At 40.2% G+C, this 20,693-nt stretch overlaps 1 protein-coding gene across 1 annotated transcript in view; it reads right to left on the bottom strand.

The window, feature by feature from the left end:
- The window catches only part of LOC103800533 (dipeptidyl aminopeptidase-like protein 6), a gene marked incomplete at its 5' end in the record, with an annotated part of 71,226 nt that overhangs the window by 35,157 nt on the left and 15,376 nt on the right, over nt 1-20,693 (bottom strand). Inside the window, 2 exons of the mRNA XM_009072913.1 lie at nt 1,024-1,098; nt 3,456-3,550. Coding sequence (XP_009071161.1) covers nt 1,024-1,098; nt 3,456-3,550 — 170 coding nt within the window. The remainder of the gene's footprint in view (nt 1-1,023; nt 1,099-3,455; nt 3,551-20,693) is intronic.

The raw sequence follows: 20,693 nt of genomic DNA, 5'->3' as shown, positions 1-20,693 counted from the left end.
AGGAATTTCTCAGGAAAAATCATTATGAATCATTCCTAAAGTTTCTGATACACAGTTTTATTTTCACTTTTTCTAACACCAGGCATAGTTCTCCTTTTATAGTACTGAGTGCAAAGATGATAGCAGAGAAATCAGATGAGCAACAGCTGATGAGCAACCTGGACTAGCTAAAGGACCAACAAATTTCCTTTGCTTAGTGGCTGAAATTTTGCTTATATTATGGAAAAAGAATTGCAGTTGCTAGTGAATGAATTATTTTTAGTTTGAGGAATTGGTGCAATTCTAGATTATGGAAACAAAATGTATAGGGCTTATAGTTCATCCAAGTAGTACAGCAAAACTATCATTCAAACACTTCAGGCCTTATACCAGCAGAATTGAAAAAGACAATAAATATTATTCATGAAGAAAAATTGCTTTCCCCATGTTTGATCCTTTGGTCATCATTTAAAAATGACTCATTACACTTTTCCTTTTTGAAGTTTGGTAGAAAATTTGCTGTAATCTAGAATTTAGCAGCAACCTAATAGTGATTTTTTACGAATGATTTATACCTAACCCTCTGAAGAACAGGATTTATAATGAAAGTGATAGCTCAACCCTAACTGCAGCACTGGGAATGGTGACACCAAAATTAATGTATTATTTCAGTTGTGGGAGACACTGACAGTAGCTTTTTGTTCTGGGGAAGAAATTTATAGGGTGACTGAAAAGGGACCGTGGGAAAAAAAAAATTCACAGAAGAGGAATAGAAATTCTTGCAGCACAGACATGTCCTTACAATCCTCCTCCCAAAGACTAAAATCCTGGCAATGACAGTGTTTCTTCTACAGTCTAATTTATACCTTTCTCCTCTACTAGATGGCAGTGTGACATGCTCTCAGAATTGCTAAGCGAGGAGGTTTCTTGCTTTGTTTCATAGGAAGCAATTAATTTAAAACCTCATTTTACAGACTTAAAAATGGAAAAAAAACCCCAGTTGGCCACTGGCTGTGTATTTTGAAATCAAATCTATTTACTTACTGGTTCAACATGAAAAGCAAAAAGTGCATATTCCCGGTCAGGTGATACTTCATATCGAATAGCCTTTAAGGAGACCTAGAAAACAAACCAAATACTGAAATAAATATTTTTCCATATTTAAATGAATGACATTAAAATTAATTGTAATGACCCACACTGAAGAATACTTCGAGACTAAGCATCTTGAAAAAGAATTTATCACATCTCTTTTCTAAACCCAGAAATGTTATGTGGGTACCTATATGCTTCCATAAGAGAAAGAGTGGATATAATGTGACTCACAGCAGGCTGTTATCTCAAAAAAATCAGAGTTTTCCTTATAATCTTACTGCACAGTGGCTGTTTAGGGGGAAGCTGTGGGCAGTAGTTAGTAGAAAAGTCTGATATATGACAATTTATCAGTTCTCTCTTGTTCTCTGCATTCAGTGGCCAGTGTAGGAAATGACAAAAGGTAAATAGCTTCTGAAGAAAATTAGTATATAGAGACACCAATACCTCTCCAAATTAAAACAACACTGAGGAAAACAACCCCATTTTCTCTAGTTAAAAGTCTTTGAGATGCTGTGCAGGGCCACCCTGACCTGGGTTCTGCAAAAAAGCAGCACTGTAAGTCTTGCTAACAAGAAGAGATGCCAAAATATCTCAGACTTGTCAGGAATTACTCTTTTCCTGTTCCACTTTTCATTTGTATAGTGAAGCCATTTCTCCTTTCCAGTGTGCTTCAATATAATATGTGGCTGGCACAGATGGCACTAAGGTCAAAGAGAGGTGCCACTAACACATCACTCACCCACTGCCTTTTAAATCTCACCCTCTCACCTAACAAAATAGATGCAAGTCCTTGAGAGATTCCCATAGAGCAAAATGGAAAGGGGAATTTGGGCTGAAGGCCAATGCAGAGCACCCCACTGAAAGAGTCCTCCCCAAGGTCAGCAAGGTTGGATGTGGCGTGGGAGGAACTCAGGAGACACCCAAAAGCACAGGACACTGGTCATTCCATCACAGGACCATCTGGATTGGAAGGGACCTTTAAAGTCCAGCTAGTCCAACCCCCCAGCAATGAGCAGGGACATCTTCAGCTAGACCAGATTGCTCAGAGACCTGTCCAACCTGACCCTAAATATTTCCAGAAATAGGGCATCCATAGCCTCTCTGGGAAATCTAGGAAGCTGGTGACCCAGTGTAGACCAGGATGGAAGGGCTACAGGGGGAACATGAGAACCAGCAGTGTCAACGACAGACCTTATTCACTTTAACATATTAATAACATGGAGAAAGAAAAACACACCAAAGTAGCAAAACTTTTTTGACCCAGGGCTGGGAATGAAGAGAAAAAAGGCAATGTGTCTGGGTGAGGGTTGCTTCTGTGATGTAGCAAAGATTGATGGTTAAATGAAGCATGCTGAGTTTAAGGTTGGGCCCTGCAATAATAATTCAGTGATAAATTCTTTGTCTCATTACAAATTAATTAATACTTGAGCTTTGTATGAGTTATATACTCATATTGCAAAATAAAATCAACCTGGACTGCAATTTAATAGTTTTCTTGTAGATTGACTTTTGGCTTTGGCATTTCTAGAGCTGTTTCTGCAGGTCTTGGGTCATTCAGGTAAGTCTCTGTTAGCCATCCTCTGCTTTCACAATTTTGCAATGATACAGTACAACAACAACACCTCAAGCTAAACAAAACCTTAGGCAGGCATTGCCTAAGTGACAATCTCACCTCATATCTCATTGCTGAAGCATACATAAGTGTATTTGACTTTGGAAATTAACTTCTTACAGGAAATATTGAAAATGCTCTGATAATTAATGTACTAACTTCTGACACAATTCTGGCTTCATCTACTACCAAAAACAATGCTACAAGAAATTTTCATAATTATAAATAATACTCTGTATCAGCTGTAAACTTCTTTTTTTATGTTCATTTTAGTAGCCAACTTCACAGTCATTTCTTAGGGTTGCTCTTATATGCAACTTTCATTCCTCAACACTATTCATAAACAACACTGAAATCACATTTCAAGCATTGGGCAAGAAAAATCAGCAAATGCACAAATTAAAAGTTAAGGATTTGCATGGAGGAATGTAGAGAATGCCAACAACAGACAGTAAATCATATCAATTGTCTTTTTTCTTAAGCATGCAAAGATGAGAATTATATGTCTTTCAATTATATATGATATGGAAGACTAGTTTCAAATATCTATATGATACTTTCCATAGTATGAGAGAAATTGAGCTTGCAGAATAATAACAAAATCTGGAGTTAAATCTCACATTATCCATCACTGCATAGCCCATAGTATTACTGGTGTATTGCTTCCCTTCAACAATACATGAAGTTGAAACCCAAGTAATTTTCTGCTTTGCTGATCCAACTGCAAGAGAACTGTGAAATTCAGCTATTTGTTACAGAAAATACTTACAATCTTTTTGTTTTCTATTAATACTGTTGAATTGTTAGTTTCCACATTCCTCAGAATCACTGTGCCATTCTTGTTTCTATAAATGAATTCCTTATCTGCAAGGAGGAAAACAAAAGAACATTAAGGAAACCTGAAGTTGTCTGTATGGAACCTAATTATGGACTTGAACCAAAAGTACTGCTGGGAACTTCCTTGTGAAGAAAACAGATTATTTTTTGACACAGCCACTGCTAAAAGTGGTTTTTAGGGTAGTCATTAAACAATATGGTTAGTGTTTGCCATGTATTTATTGTGTCACACTTTCCCACAGCTGAACACAAGAGGGTGACCTGTTTTGAATGTACATACACAACTTGCTATATTGTTAGTGTAGAAGGTCAAAAAACATTCCTTACGCTTAAAATTTTCCAAGACCCACAGTATCTGTAGAGGTTTAATAAGTCTAGGAAGTCTCTGAAAGTGAAAGGCAAATCACCATCTAACAAAGATGATTCTGGAACCTAATACTGAGCAGATATTCCAGCTCCACCATTTGTCCTGGAAACTTAGACCAGAAGGAGATGCATGCAAAGAAATTGCCTTTTCATAAGAAACAAGACAAATCAGCTTGTCCCTGTTGCACTTTAGGCCTTGTCCAGCTCTCAAGACATCTGGACACGGACAAGGATCCCCTCTGGTAGCTGCTGCACAGGTGGGAGACAGTCTCCAGACCTTGAAGCTCACAAACTACTTGACAGAAGGCTGGGGTAGACATGTGAAAGGAACTCCAAATGACAATGGGGTAGCAGGTCAAAGGTTCAGGATGAAAAACACTGCAACAATATAGGGATGTTATAAACTGAAGTTCAAGTCCGATCAGTGCTTACATGCACTGTCCCACATAAAATATAAGCCCCAAGCATGCTGCCATTAAAAGAGGCTTTTCTTGGCACAGGACTAGGGCTATTTTTTTTTTGCAACCTGGCTAAACTGGGACTGAGAACTGATGGATCCTACCAAACTTTTGCCTCCAGTTTCAGTTAGAGAAACACTTTCTCATTGCCTACCCTCACTGTGGGTACCCCAGGGAGGTTACCATGGTGCATCCCACAAGGGTTAAGGACATGTGAATGGTTTAACTTTATCCATAGGTTGTCATGGCATGAGTCAAAGGTGAGTTTGAATCCTCCAGGATTCATACAAGCACAGACCCAACTCACACACAGAGGTGTACACTGCCCAGCTTGGGGTAACCTGCTAAAGGCAACATTGGGTCTAGAGACTCAGTTCTTTCAAAACCTCAGTGTGCAGACTTAGCATACTCCTTACCCATGGTTCACTCTTTTATTTCCAAGCTGGGGATAACAATCCTCATCACAGTCATTAAACATCTTGATAAAATGCTCTGAAAGTGCAGACGAAAAGCTTCTATGCTCTACTTATTGCTATCAATAAAAGCATCTCCTCTATACCACATATTTACACATAAGCAGAGAAACAAAAAAAGATATCTGAGATTGGGATGAATCAGATTCTGTGAGGCCAAATGGTTGCTGCAATACAGATGATACTCTCCTAACCATGAGGTTTTAGAACTTTATAATCCTCAGTGACCAAATGAGAGTAGTAGTCCTTCAGACTCAGGAAAAGTCCTCAAAGTTTTGTTTTGTTTTGTTTTGTTTTGTTTTGATTATGGAATAAATTTCATCAGCACCTGCAGTTCTGAATAAAAAATGAAGGATCTGAATCAGATTAGGACTTGCATATGTCTTTAAAATATTCCTGCATACAATTTAGGACTGAACAAAGTAAGATTCTTAACCCTGGGAATGAACTGATTGAATGGAACTAGGACAGAAGTCAAAAAAGTCATAAACAATATGGAGTTGATTATGGAATAAATTTCATCAGCACCTGCAGTTCTGAATAAAAAATGAAGGATCTGAATCAGATTAGGACTTGCATATGTCTTTAAAATATTCCTGCATACAATTTAGGACTGAACAAAGTAAGATTCTTAACCCTGGGAATGAACTGATTGAATGGAACTAGGACAGAAGTCAAAAAAGTCATAAACAATATGGAGAAGATAAATAATGGATGCTCATTCCCTGCCTTTTCCAAAATAAATACTGGGAGGCAATAAATGACACCAGTCAGGATCAGGTTCAACACAAATAAAAGTGATTGTTTCTTCATGCAGAAGGCAAACAAGACATGGAGGTTGGTCCCAGAGCAGAGTGGGTGCCAGGGCTGCAGGTGGATCCAAACAAGACTTAGAAAAATTGAAGAAAAATCCATCAAAGATTAGGGGTCTTGAGGGGAGATGCTTTTCAGGAATTCCCTAAACCTGACATTGTGAGACATTAGAGTATCCTGAATCATCATCTTGAGAAATTCACCTGCTTTTTAGAATCTTCACTAAGCACTCGCCCTTGTACAGGGCCATATACCAAAAGAGACAATCTCTGGGGTCTGATCCAGCACCAACCTATTTACAACTCTAACTGCCAGTTTCTGTATCCAGATCCTTAATAAATGCCTTTATGCCATTAGGAAGTAACACAGTAAAATGCATTAATGCTTTCTACACACCTTGTCTTTATATCCTCAGGCCATAAAGGCTGAAGCATCATCTGTCACACAAGGAAAGTATACAGTTCAAATTTTTATTTTCAGGTATTCCAGAAATAATAAGAAAAAGTAAACTGAGCATTACCTAATTATCAGATATTTTGAAAAAGATTACTATTTTAATAATAACCCTATGTCAACAACACAGAATGTTTTCCAAATACACACTAAGTTCTAGACAGAAAAATCACATTTTAAATATGTCCAGCGAAGCATTTGGATAATTGTAAGCCTCTCAGGATATTTCCTAATTACAGAAAAAAAATAACAATGAAACTCAGCTCAAAGTTCAGTATACAGGTATCTTATTAACCTAATGAGTCTGTGGAGCTGTTTCTTGAGCACTGCAGGAACTGACAGAAGTTACATTACTGCCCATAATGACATTGCTACTAAATTTTATTGCTCCCTAAGCTCCAAAAAACCATAATGTTTTAATAAACTGTGAAACTTCAAGAAGATTACATAAAAGTTGCTTCCATGGTTGGAAGTAGATGACAGATTTTCCCATTATTTGTTAAAGCATAACAGGTTTAAAATCAGGTGCTCATTTGCCTCATGTGCTTTTAGAATGCATAAAGAAGAATAAATGAAGCAGTGCTGATTTGTTAGGGCTGTAAATCTTGCTATTATATTCAATACAAGCCATCAACACAGCATCTGAATTAATGAACAGAAAATTGGTCTGCTTAAGAGAAGAACAAATTGATCTGCATTATATTCCAAGCAAAACACTGTGAGGTTTTAGCTGGTTTTAGTCCTCAAAAGAATCAATGAATAATATTCCTAGACTTCTGTTTTGAAATGTGTGATTTGTTCCAGTGCAAGAGCATTTATTTAAATGGGACATACCTCAATCAAAGACAGAAAGCAATGCAGCAGCCTCTGTCTGTAATGAATTCTGTCCAGCAAGCTGATGAGAATTTGCAGCATGATTTATAGTTGTCACCACAGCTGATAAAGGTCATAACTGCATCTCATTTTTTATATCTGCCTTTCTTTGGGGATGGTGTTCAGTACAAATGATGCTGAAAATTATAACTTTCAGGCATAAAGCCATTTATTCCATTTCTTCAACAGCAAAGTTCACTTTGGCAACTCGTTGTCCCTCTTTCAACTTCCAGGAAGTTGTCTGGTTGGTAGAATATATTTTGTGCCTGTGAGTGCAGACACAGGTGTGTAGTCACACTTACAAAAGTGACTGATTACAAAAAACAGCAATTACTAGAAATAATGGAGCAGCCTTGGGGGTGTACAGAGTCAGCAGAGTGGAGTGGAGAAGCCTTGGGAACAACTTTCAAAAAACTGCTAAGCAGAATGGATGAAATCAGAAGCTGCAAGCCCACTGATATATTTGCAGTCAGAGCTTGTCAGCTTCTTTGTACACATCTTTCTTAAATTCAGTCAGGAAATATGCACATAGAGAAAACAGACCGAGGGAGAGGGAGCTCTTGTCCCTTGCAGCCACTGAGTCCTCACCAGAAGCAGAACATACCTGGGTTTGCTTAGCCTGGCAGCTCTGCCCACTGGCCTCTTCTGTAGGGTGAAAAAAACCCAAAAGGTGGAATTTTTCTTAAGAGAAAAACACATTATGCGCTGCAGTCCCAATGCAAGTTTTACATTTTCAGCCAACCTAGCTGGCCAACCCTTTCCAAGGTTTTACCATCAGAAAAGGCATGAGGTCTCTGGAAACTTGCCCACTGGTGCTGTTGTGATGCTGAACCTGGAACTGACAGATGAAACTCAGGAGAAAGATCACAAGGATATCACTGGTATCATTTCGGGACCCTGAATCACCAGCCCAGTCTGCAGAGGCAGCCTTGACAAACAATAAAATGCTGGAAACCATCAAGAGAGCAAGGTAGCATGGATCATTTCCCATGATATCAAACAAGGGAGTACAAAAATTCATGGACAACTGAATAAACTGACAGATATTACAGGAAATGTCCCATCAACAGAAGTGTACAAGGTGAGGTTGGATGTGGCTTTGAGCAACCTGATCTAGTGGAAAGTGTCCCTGCCCATGGCAGAGGGGTTGGAACTGGATGCTCTTTAAAGTCTCTCCCAACCCAAAGCATTCTATGATCTATGACATAGGCAGGACAGATCATCTATCATCCCTAAGGCAGGGCTGCCTTATTGTGGACCACAGAAAAGGACCAGGCTCTAGTCCAACATAGCATCAGCTATTGCCAAGCTTAGAGACCCAGCACTGGGCTAGAGGACCACTTATGTGAGCCAGCACCACTTCCATCTTCTTTGCAGCTATGTGTCACACTGGACACCAGACTAAACAGTTCATCATAGTGGACAAGAAGATTTGGGACAACTTTACATCTAGAAGGAATTAGTTTGAGTGCTGGCAGTGCAAAGAACTTGAAGGAATTATATCCATCGACAGAAACACAGATTTGCAATAGCATCAGTACTCAAAACTTTAATGCAGTACAGCTTCTCTGAAGAGACTAAGTACACACAATCAGAGAGGAGAGACTGGTTTCTAAGATGCTAGCAAGGCCTGCATGCTTTTGAGGAAAATTATCATTATTTGTCAGAGATTATGAAAAGCAGAAAGAAAAACTAAGTGATAAAATATGAGAAGGAATAAGAATTTAAATCCAGCTGTAAAAAAAATATTTTGAATGAAATTGTAATTTTCTACCAGTTTAATAACTCATGAATGAAAAACAGCCAAAAAAGGTTATAAAATTCACATGCAAGTCTGCAGCAAGAGTTACTGAAAGAGACAAGGTAGGATCGGGATGGTTAGGACCAATCCAGTCTTTTAGAGCCAAAGATTTAGAGGAAAAGGCAACTTCTTGAGTCTTGTAGTTTCAGATCAACAGATGTGAAAGATAATTGAATGAGTCTCAGTCTGCTGAAAGCCAGCATTGAGGGAATTATCGTTCTCATAATCCTAAGATCAAGGAAGATTGGTGAATAAAGGAAATTTAAGTCCTGAAGTTGTTTTAAACCATTTCAGATAAATGAGCCTCTGGATACTAGCATGACCAACAAGACTGCAAATATATTATGCTGTGTCAAGAGAGCAGATGCCAGCACACCCTGTGGGATAAGCCTGCATCACTCCCTGGTGACCAAGGTCACGTTGCACTGGGCCTTGTGCACTGCTGGGATGGAGCTCTGTGCTGGCACAGTGAATGTCATGAAGCCACCAAGAGAGGACTGGCACCCTTCTGTTATTCCTTAGAAGAGGAAAAGAAAAGTTGCTGTGGGGTTTTTAATGACCAAAAGCAGTCAGAACTTTAGGATTTCAGCTCACATCTGAAGGATGAGCCTTGCAGGAGCCCTACAGCACTGCCCAGGGTGGTGCATGGCATCACTCAGTGCTTGGCCAGGCTAAGCACAGCTTTGCTGAGGTGACAGCAGTGCCTGAAGCAGCCAAGGGTTTCTAGGAGTCCTCACAGGCAGGTACTGCTCAGACACACCTGGTTAGCACTCACCATCTAACAAGATAACAGGCAGAAAGGTTGCAGTAGTAGGACTGGGGAAGGCTTCCAGTTCAAATTGCAGTACAGTATGTCTCTGTGGGAACAGCACCATGACTGAACTGGGTACCCAGGCAGGCTCTGGCTCAGGAGCAAGGAGTGTTCATGGCTGTGACTATCAGCATTCACACCCACATGCAGCAGAGCCCAAGAGGAGAGAGCAGCCCATCAGCACCAGGCATGGACATTGAGTACAGCCATCCCCACAGCCCACGGGAGCATCTCTCAGGGAAAGTAAACTGGGGAGGCTTAGGGTTTCCCTGTTTTCTGAGTGGCACAGGGAAGGGAATAGGACAAGCTGAGGTTAACAGACTTTCGTGCATGGGAGCAAGACCTTAAATAAACCCCCAGTCTTTCCAGATGCAGCAGAAGCACAGCCTGCTATCTCTTTGAAAGAGAGAGAGCCTGAGGTTTTAGGACATAATGGAAGCAGTGAGGGAAAAAACAGAACAGGGTAAATTCACAGAGGAAATAGAAACTGTCAGAAAAAGAACCCAACAAACATTAACAAGAAGCATCAAACAAGAGGAATAAAGTGCAGCATGATAACAACAGGGAGAAGGATTAACACAGACAAACAGGGAAATACTTATTTTACTTTGCTTTCATGAAAGGGGAAATTGCATCTTATTTACTAGGTCTGCAGGGTTATTGACTTACTTAGGACAGTATCTGCCAGCTGGAGTTGGGTAGGAGAGTGGGCCCCAGACCTGCCCTCCCTGGGGCAGGTACAGTTTACTCGTCAGCACAACATGGAGAATAGATGCTGAACAAATGCTGGGACCAAGTATACTAACTGCTGCCAAACTTCACCACACAGAACATAATGCAAAATAAAATCCCCATCAGTCCTTGATGGAAGCATGTTCAGGAGTCCAGACAGACAAAATCCCAAACTTGGGTGGAAGTAAGACTGTTGTGATGATGCATTTAATACTATGATCTGTTGTTTTTTCCAGGCATCCTGCAGTGCATCTATTTGATATTTACAACATGTATTCACAAACAACTGACTCTGAAATTCCCTCCCCAAAGTGCAAGCAAAGATACCAAGCTGCTTCCCAGTGAGAAAATGCAGGGAAGGCTTCCAATCCCCTGTCCCCTGGTGCTGCAGTAAGCTGGGATAACAGAGAAAGTGGGTGGCAAGGACCATGATCAGTGACTAGCAATGAAACCACATTTCCATACCCACAGCTGCATCCCACCCTCAGAGAGAGTCCTTAGGGATGGTCCCTGTAGACCTTGGCACTTGCGATTTGTCACAGTCCCTGCCACCACTCTGCCTTTTGTCTCAATCCACCTGCCCCCACTAGAAACTCCTTTTTCTTCTGCTTTGCTACTCTGCTTGGCAGAAATGAGTAAGAATTTGTTAGACTTCGTCATGCTGATACAAGGAGCAACAGGGGACAGAGAACAGCTTGCCTTTAACAACATCACTACAGCCTTTAATTCCAGGACACTGAAAGCCCATTTTTAGTTTTCTGGCATTATGGGTCATTATCCTTTTAGTGTTCCCAGCATTTTTTTTCCCCCTTGCAAGGCTGAAAGAAAAACTTTAAATAGGTGATTAACTGTAATTTAGCTAAATGCTGTATAAAACATTACATTGGTATATAAAGTAAGTGTAACATGATAGAATGTATTTTATTATGCAAGAAGTGATTTTAATTGCTCATCATCTCAATCCACTTGCACTTGGTGCACCAATATACTGCTTTTACAGTTGTACCAGTAAAATAAAACACAATTATAGCTCGGGAAAATTCTCATATCAACATGCACCTCTAGCAGGCTTGCAAATTAACTTGTCAAAAGCCTGAAAAAGACAGAGTCTTGGGAAAACTTAAAACTATAAAAATCATTAATGTCAGTTGGTTTCTCTTTTTTTCACCTAATCCCAAATCTTTCAAGATTCAAACTGAAGGGAAAAAAAAGCTTATTCAATATCACTGAGAGAAGATCTCAGCACCAAGTCTGAAATCCAGGCAGAGCAAACCTTTGAAATTTTGGTCCCAAATTTGAAACCAGGTAAAATTCTGCTGCTGTCTCATTTGTGAGACTGAACTCCTCTTCAAAGAGCCACAATCTGGGAACTCTGTAGGCTCAGATCACGGCTCAGTGGCATAGGCATGAAAGGCTGAAGTCCATGTGAGAAACTGAGAACTTGTTTCAACTTCAAATAACTCCCTTCCCTGCTTCTACCTGCTTTTATAACACATGAAGGAGGGGAAAGAGAGACACCACAATTAGGGGAAAAAAAATGAATGAGAAATTCTCTGATCTAAATTCATTTCGATTCCATTCAGGGCAAACCATCTTGATTACAAAACTGGAAGAATCCTAACAACAGCAGGAAAACTATACACCTTGTTGCTTTCTGCCCTCAGTTTCTCCCTCTGTAATGACTGACACTGGGGGAGTTGGGGGGTTTACAGCACATTGAGTTGATTTTGGCATATTCCAGAGCAGAGAAACCTTCCTCAAAAATTCTCTTGCCATCTTCTGTTCAGCTGTGCTCAAGCCATGTGCTTTTCAAACCCTAGATGTTATAGCAGGAAAAGTGCAGATGACCCCTGGCTCACTGGACAGCTGGAGATCCCAGATTATACTCATCCCTTTGATTCTCTGCCAGAAACATCTCACATTCAACACAGGCCAAAAGCAATTTAACCCCAAACAACTAATTTCCCAGCAAATGCTCCCTGATGTCTTTATCCACACCCCACATATTTTTCATGGTTTCATGAAGAGAAAAACAAAGTGCAGATAACAGGTAGCATGAATCAGCTTATCCCAGCCCAGCAATGTGACTGCTGGTGGCTGTGCAGCCCCAAATACACAGGTGGCACAGATTTTACCTGGAATATAAAACATCCAGGGCTTTTGCCACTGTAGTTGCCAGCTCACAAGAGCCCAAGCTACCCTTCCAGCTTGGTCACCCCCAACTTGCCTGTTGCATGCAGGAACATTTGCTCCAAGCACTCCTTGGTTGTCCCCCAGGCCAGTGCAGCACCACTCAGTGATCCCTCTCTTCTCTGCCAAATGTACAAGGTCTTATCTGCCTCATTTAGTTTGGCTTCACACATGGGAGTGCATAAGCCAGAGTGTTACACCTAAATGTAATAATCCATTTGACACTGAGGAAAAAAAGGAATGAATGAATAATTTTTCATTAAAACATGACCCTATAGCTTGCTTTCTTAATTCCTCTGTGCATTCCCTCGCATCCTTTTCTTTGCCCCTAACCAAATTATACTTGTTAGTGCCCATAATGGAGATAAAGAACATATAAAGTGTTTGTTTTTCTCCTTTTCATAATTATTATCATGGGAAGAGCACTGAAATTTCAGTACAGACTGAATGATATCATTGTATATTAACAAGCAGATATGCTGTGTATACAGCTCTGGGTCAAGTTTTAATTATCTTTGCATGCAATATTTCACAATCCCTTTTATGTTACTCTGTCATTTCAGATATGTCTGGTGAGGTATGACTGTACTGAAGTCTAACTCTATGAGGACACTGTCAGAGCCTTGCCCATCACTCTGACTTTAGGCTTGTGAAAATCAAGGCAGATAAGGCAGGAAATCAAACACCCTGTATGTTTTGGTTACCAGTGCGTGATTACTGGTTTTGGACTGGTCACAAGAGGGCACCATATCCCAAAGCCGATGGAAACACTTTCAACCCTTGCAAAGAACCGTTAATAAATAATTGGATGCAATGCTGGGCAGTGGACTGGTAAGGACTGGCACCTGGAGGAGAACAGAGGCTTCCTGCACCCAACTGCAAGGGAACTGCTACTGGAGAATCACTTGCAATTATACACACAATCTCATGGGTTTTAATCCAGTTGATAAGGGAATGAAAATACTAGTGTCAGCTAAGTAGGATGGTGAGGCAATGGACCAGGCTGTGCAGAGAAGTTGTCTATGTCCCATCCTTGGAAGTGTGCAAGACTGGGTTGGATGGAGCTCTGAGAAACCTGGTCTAGTGGAAGGTGTCGCTGCCCATGAGAGGGGGGTTGGAATTGATGATCTCTCTGGTCCCTTCCAATGCAAACCATTCTCTGATTCTATGATAACTATATTCTATGATAAGAGTAGCTTTCCCTTAACATCTCACATCGGTTTGGTTTGCCTGCAGTGACTGGGCTAGCTCCTACAAGGAGTTCCACACCAAACACCAGAAATAATTCCTCAATTCCTTATTTCAATTCTTTTCCACACCAAACACCAGAAATAATTCCTCAGTTCCTTATTTCAATTATTTTTGCTCCACCATGGAACCAGTATCATGCACCAGTTACTGCCTTCTGTGATGCTGATCTTTAATCAGCAGTGGTTTGCTGCTAAGAAAGCAAACATGCTGATGCAGAAATAAAATGCTGATACAAACACCTGATTGAAGTGCAATGGTTGAAAAACTGTTACACCAAAAGAGTGACTGCTCCTTTCTTCCAATTCTCATCAACCTTCTGTCCAATAGTATCTTCTCAATGGGTTAACAATTTTCAGTAGATGGCATTAAAACCAAAGAAGGCCCTTATTCAATGAAACAAACTTGACTACTTCATATTTTTCTTTATTTTCTATTTCTATGTGTTTCTTACTCAGTGCAATTCTTTTTATCAAGCATTTTCATACTTCTGTCATTGTCTTTATCCTTTTCTGGACCATAGGTATTCCCACTACAATCTTTCTTTTGTGGATGGAGCAACCCAAGCTCACTGTAGTGATCAGGGTGATAATGTCCCTCAAACTTGACAAAAACATGCTATTTTTAGTATTGTTCTCTCCTCAGTATAGTTCAATATTGTTTCCTCTCAAAAACGTTGACTGCAACAGAAAACTGATTACATATTCTCAGCTTCTTGCCATAGGAGAAGGAAATCAAATATAAACTATCAAATTCTAATAATCCCTCTCCTGTTCTCATACTCTTCTGGCTTGATAGTTTAGCCATAGTAGCCATTCTCTGCCCATTAGGAAAAAAAGCAGGAATATTATAAAGAACATGTTTTTATGTTAAAGGTTAATTTGTTTTAAGACCATGTTTTATGCATGTTGCCAAGTTTGATATAAAATTAATGCTTCAAAGCAAAAGGTAATAGCAAGTGCTCAGAAGTGCTGCCCCTGAAATTAAAACCAGGAAGAAGGAAAATATGGAAGAAATATATATATATATAGAGAGAGACAGACACACACATCTACTCTTGGAAGAGGATATTTTTAAAACATGTTTTAAGACATTTTTTATGTCACAGTTCACAGCTCACACTCCCCTGGGAAGGAGAATAAGGAAGGAAAAGATACCTCCAAATTATTAATAAGGGTCTTGGCTTATGCATGAGTATTCTAAGAAATTTGTCTTGTAAAATGAGTCAGTCCATCAACTGAAACAATAACAAACAGTGAAAACAGCTTCACACAGCCCAGCACATGGGCATTAACCCCTCTGTGGAGCAATGGGCCAGCTCAGCCCTCTCTGGCTCTGCTCTCTACTCTTGCTGCCAGCTGGGTAAGCATCCAGAACCAGCTGCAGGAGTAGGTTTGGGTATGGGCTCTTGTCCACTAGGATATATGAAAACTGACTGCTGAGCAGAAAATAAGTGTTTATTAGGGTGATAACTAGTTAAGAGTATTTGAAAAATTTCTGGACGCTGTTCAGACAGAATTTGTGGATTTCAGATGTTTGTTCAAGTCCTGATGGTTCTTATCAATCTGCTTGAAGGTACCACAATATTCAGATATTCCTACAGTATGTGCATGGCAAGGCCAACACTTCCAAGCACCCCCTGAACTGGCTTATCCTGCATAAGTGACCACGTGGAACATAACTGCAATGAGACCAAAGTCTCTCTTAACTGCTGAATTCACCACTCCTTCACTGTACAGTCAATTTTTATAAGGTCTAATTCATGCCAAAATAACCATAATTTATCCAATAGATCCAAACTTTTGTCCCTTATGGGGAAAATGCTTCTGATCTGAAATTTTTAAAATTTTTCTTGGCTTAAGCATTGAAATTTTCCCCTGCTTTTTTGCTAGATTTTGTTTACTTTTTTCTTTTCATCCATGCCATTCTGCCTTTCCTGGAAATTCAAAATGCTTTGAAGATGTTTTTCTTTTCATCCATGCCATTCTGCCGTTCCTGGAAATTCAAAATGCTTTGAAAGATAATTATCCAGATTTTGTGAATTTTTATGAATCTTAAGCCTTAGAAATCAGGTATAAGGCTTCGAAAGAACCCAGTATTTAAAAAATATCTTTTCTGATGTACCTTAACATTGGATTCTCTCAATTTACCTTCCAAATGAGTCTAATATCGAAAGAACCCAGTATTTAAAAAATATTTTTATGATGTAGCTTAACATTGGATTCTCTCGATTTACCTTCCAAATGAGTCTAATGTTTGGAGGACCATTTAGAAATAATTGTTATAATATCTTTGAGTACTAAAAATTCATTTATTTATTACATTCCTTTTCTGAATCAAAATAGAATATTTTTGTGTGTCACTTGTCCCCAGAAACTGGGACTTTAAGTCAAGTAGCAAAATGAAAACTTGGCATCGTACCCAGCTGGCAACTTGAAGGCAAACTCCCTGCCCAGCCATACTCACACCTGGTTACATGTTCAGCTCTTTCTCTCCATCAATCAAATGTTCTAGGGAGCTGTTTCCCATGCTCCTTTGCCTTGCAATTTGTCTTCCTTGTTTCATCTCTTCATACTTGTGTTTTATATGGAGTTCTTTTCCTGCTAAGCACAAGACTATAAGTGGCTTTTAAGAGGTGTTATACTCTGATAATCAGGGACTGTTTCTCACCCTGCAGGACCACTTCTGTCTTTCTATCACAGATTTCTCCTTGTTACTGGCAATGGAGAGACGTCAGTAAATTTATCAGTTTTAAAACTCAGGAGCACGTGCACAGACCCAGTGCTGGTTTCACATAAAGCTGTGAAGACCTGCTGAGGGCCTAGAGCACATCATTTTATGACATCACAATTACTCAGTGTGGCATGGTTTAGTACAGACACCTGTAGATTTTACCTCTAACACACTACGAAATCATCTGCCTTTTCTTGAAGTCAACCAAATTATGTTACATGCTTACATTTGTCATCCAGTGCCATAAAATTTAAGTAATTTGAACACTTTTGAGAAGCCAACCCTGACACTTGTGTGTAGCTCCCATCCCATCCTCTCTAAAACTTTGTATTTGAGATGGAAGGCATTTGTCCAAGGTACTGATCTAAGGCCAATCAAGCAAAGCAAGCTCCCAAACACCCTTCCTCATGCAAAAGGTCCTAGGTCAGTGAATGCCTTGCAATTTGTCTTCCTTGTTTCATCTCTTCATACTTGTGTTTTATATGGAGTTCTTTTCCTGCTAAGCACAAGACTATAAGTGGCTTTTAAGAGGTGTTATACTCTGATAATCAGGGACTGTTTCTCACCCTGCAGGACCACTTCTGTCAGATTTCTCCTTGCTACTGGCAATGGAGAGACGTCAGTGAATTTATCAGTTTTAAAACTCAGGAGCACATGCACAGACCCAGTGCTGGTTTCACATAAAGCTGTGAAGACCTGCTGAGGGCCTAGAGCACATCATTTTATGACATCACAATTACTCAGTGTGGCATGGTTTAGTACAGACACCTGTAGATTTTACCTCTAACACACTACGAAATCATCTGCCTTTTCTTGAAGTCAACCAAATTATGTTACATGCTTACATTTGTCATCCAGTGCCATAAAATTTAAGTAATTTGAACACTTTTGAGAAGCCAACCCTGACACTTCAGTGCAATCCTTGTGTGTAGCTCCCATCCCATCCTCTCTAAAACTTTGTATTTGAGATGGAAGGCATTTGTCCAAGGTACTGATCTAAGGCCAATCAAGCAAAGCAAGCTCCCAAACACCCTTCCTCATGCAAAAGGTCCTAGGTCAGTGAAAATAGTTGATCAAAGTCATGGTGGATGCAAGAGGCTCTAGAGGACACCTAGCAAGTATCTCGAAAGAGAAAAATATTTTGGGGTATTAAACAGAAAATATACAAGAGGATCTGATAATTCCCTGATCTAAAAAGTGCAAGAAGTTCACTGTGCTCTTGCTTGATCTTGCCTCTCACGGAAACAGGATTTTGGGCTGGGCAAAACTTTGGTCTCCTGAGTTGTTAACTCAATTTCCACTGATTTTGAAGTATAATTATATTCCCCTGATCAGTGATAATTATCTCATTCTAAATTTCTTTTAATGAATTATATAAGTCTGGTACTATTTCTTGTAAGAAAAAACCCTACTGCTTTTCATATATTCAACAGCTTAACACAGTCAGGAGATCCAAGCTCACCGGGGACACTTTTTCTTAGATAAGTAAATCTTTGCCTGCTAAATTTTTAGTTACAAAGATCTAATATAAAGTTTAATCACCAGAAATACAGTATTTCCTGTCTTCAAATTATTTAATTATGGTATCTCAGCATATATTTATTTCATGTTCATTAAAAGGAACAAGTAGAATACATACTGCTCTAATTAATCCTTAGTAAGCATTCCATGTTCAACAAGTGACCAAGCTCAGGGAAAGCAACTGAGCCAGAAATATGTGCTTTGCACCAAGTAAAAATCTTCAAGAAGGAATCAAAGTTGGGCAGGGAGTGTAAAAAATGAAAAATTGCCTTGATTAAAATATTAAAGAAAAATAAAAGTAAGCAAGTTGCCTTCTAGAAACCAGATGGTTCCTTAAGATGGACTGTGTCAAAGGACATAAACATTTCTGGAAATCACTACTGAAGGTACCAGCAGTGTGTATTAATTGGGATCAGTGGCTTGACAAAAGGCCCAGACCTTATGAAGAGCTTCTTTTCTCCATCATCCCTTTACAGTCCTCTCTTGAATGTGCTATTTACCGAGTGTATCCCGCAATTATGCATGTCATTTCTTCCCTTGGCTTTTCCTAGGTCCTCATCTCCTAAGTGTCTCTTTCCCAAAACCTTTTTACCATTAAACCAGCCTGATTGCTAGGAAAACCTTCTGCTAGTTCATGCAAACTCTCATTCTTGACCTTCCTTACCTACAGGTCAAGACTCAACTAGGTTCTTCCACCTATCTGCCCAGATTTTCTTAGCAATGCTGGATCTAAATGAAATAAATTTCTTACTACCTCCTGAAGCAATCTGCCTCATGGTGAAACACTGCAAGGCTCCTGGGAAGGGAGAAGGCCATCACCCTCTTCTGTGTCCAGCATGAAGGCCATCACCCTCTTCTGTGTCCAGCTTTCTCCGGTACCCAGGAGCATAGCTTTCCTTGTTTCTCTCCCTCCTCTTGCCTATGTTATACTCATCTGAAGAGGTAAAGGAAAAAATCCCAAACTTTATTTTACTCTAAATTCAACTAGCTGGACTGCAATTATGACCATCCTTTTAAGACTTATCACAGACAACTTTTGTTACAGCAGTTCCCCCCTCTCCGGGGACTGGGGACAGCTGGAAACTCACCCTTACCTGCTTTGCAGGTGTCAGCCATAGAACTGCATCCCACCATCCCTCTAGCTGTTCACCTGGATTTTTAACTAACACCCACTGAGACAACACCTAATCCCTCTCCCACTTAAACCCCTGTAAAACTGGTGTCTTTCCTTCAGCTCTGAGAGCAGCAGGGTTTTGCTTTCAAACCACTTTGAACAGGATCAAGAAAACGGATTCTTTTTTAACGGGATTCAAACTGTTCAGCACACAGGCAGAACTTTCCTTCCAGCAGCAGAAACACTGCTGCTGTGAGCTGTGTTTTCAAAGTCCCCCACAGATGCTCCTGCTTCCCGTGGCAGCGTGTTGTTTCCTTCCCACTTCCATCCCTGCTGGTCTCCTTTTTTTTTTTTAATCAAAAGGCATCCTGCTGTGGAGTGGGTGCTATTGCTGTAGTCTGCCTGGCCAGCAGGAAAAAGGACCCAGCATTGGATTTAGCAGCTTTGCATTCACCTTGAGCAATACTGAGCCCAGAAACACCATGGTGCACCTTAGTGCAATATTAAACATGCAGATGGGGAGGAGCAAAGAGGACAGCTTCTACCTAATTCCTGTAGATTTCTACATCAAATCTACAACTAAATTTAACAACATAAAGAAACCCAAGCGGTTCTATTTTCACACACCTCTTACAACTGCAAATTATTCCCCAAAGCTGCTCCTCGCTGGCAGACACAGTCACGTCAGGAGGCACTGCCTCGCTTCCGAGCTCCTTTGAGAGAAAATCACTAATTTTAGTGGAGCCAAGCTTGAAATGGAAATGGGGAATCTTTTTTTTGTTAATGGCTATAAAATGTCTAGGAAATGAGCCTGCCAGTCCAACATGTGAGAGTGGGACCGGCATGTTGCCTGTTGGGGGTAAGCCTATTTTTCCAGTTTTGCTTTAAAGTATCAGTGGGAACAGAATTAGGCAGTTATGGGGAGTAGACGTTAGCAGAACTCAGACAAGAAGAAATGAAGTCCAAGGAATTCTCCTGTCTCTTCCAGCCATCTTTGATTCACTAATTGTTCCCTTTGATATTAACCTAGCAACTGAATGTCTTTTCCAGCTCTTCATCTTAGGCCATTAAGCCATTTCTCAGGTAACATCACAGTACTGCCTTCCAGGCTCATTTTCACCCTTTGCACAACTCCAGCTCCTGCTTCTCCTGGAACACCCCCAAGATCAGTCTTGCTTTCCAGGGCTTCTCCCCTGAGTGACTGCAGCCAGTCCTTGCTGTGCAGAATCACACTGTCAATGCCTCTCTCATCACTCAATCTCTTGCATCTCACTTCTCCCAGGTGACCTTCATGCCACCAGCCCTATCCCTGGGCCAGACTCTTCACTCAACCTGACAAGATGCAGAGACAACAAACAGAAAGCTATTGCACTGAATGTCTGAGGCCACTTTCTACTGCATGTGGGTATTTAGATGTTCAGTAACTAAAGCCATATGTTAGTATCTCAGAGGACGTTTGACTCAGAGGCTCAACAGCAGTCAGTGACTCACAGGAGAACAGTTAGGGAGCAGCAGGCTTTGGAGAATTAGGTTACCTATAGAGGCTCCTAAATATAGGGTTAGGTTGATATGGAAATCTCGACC

This window comes from Acanthisitta chloris, unplaced genomic scaffold, assembly GCF_000695815.1.
Source record: "Acanthisitta chloris isolate BGI_N310 unplaced genomic scaffold, ASM69581v1 scaffold1004, whole genome shotgun sequence".
Taxonomy (NCBI): domain Eukaryota; kingdom Metazoa; phylum Chordata; class Aves; order Passeriformes; family Acanthisittidae; genus Acanthisitta; species Acanthisitta chloris.
Note: the sequence above shows the minus strand (reverse complement) of the source record. Positions and strands in the feature narration are given on the sequence as shown.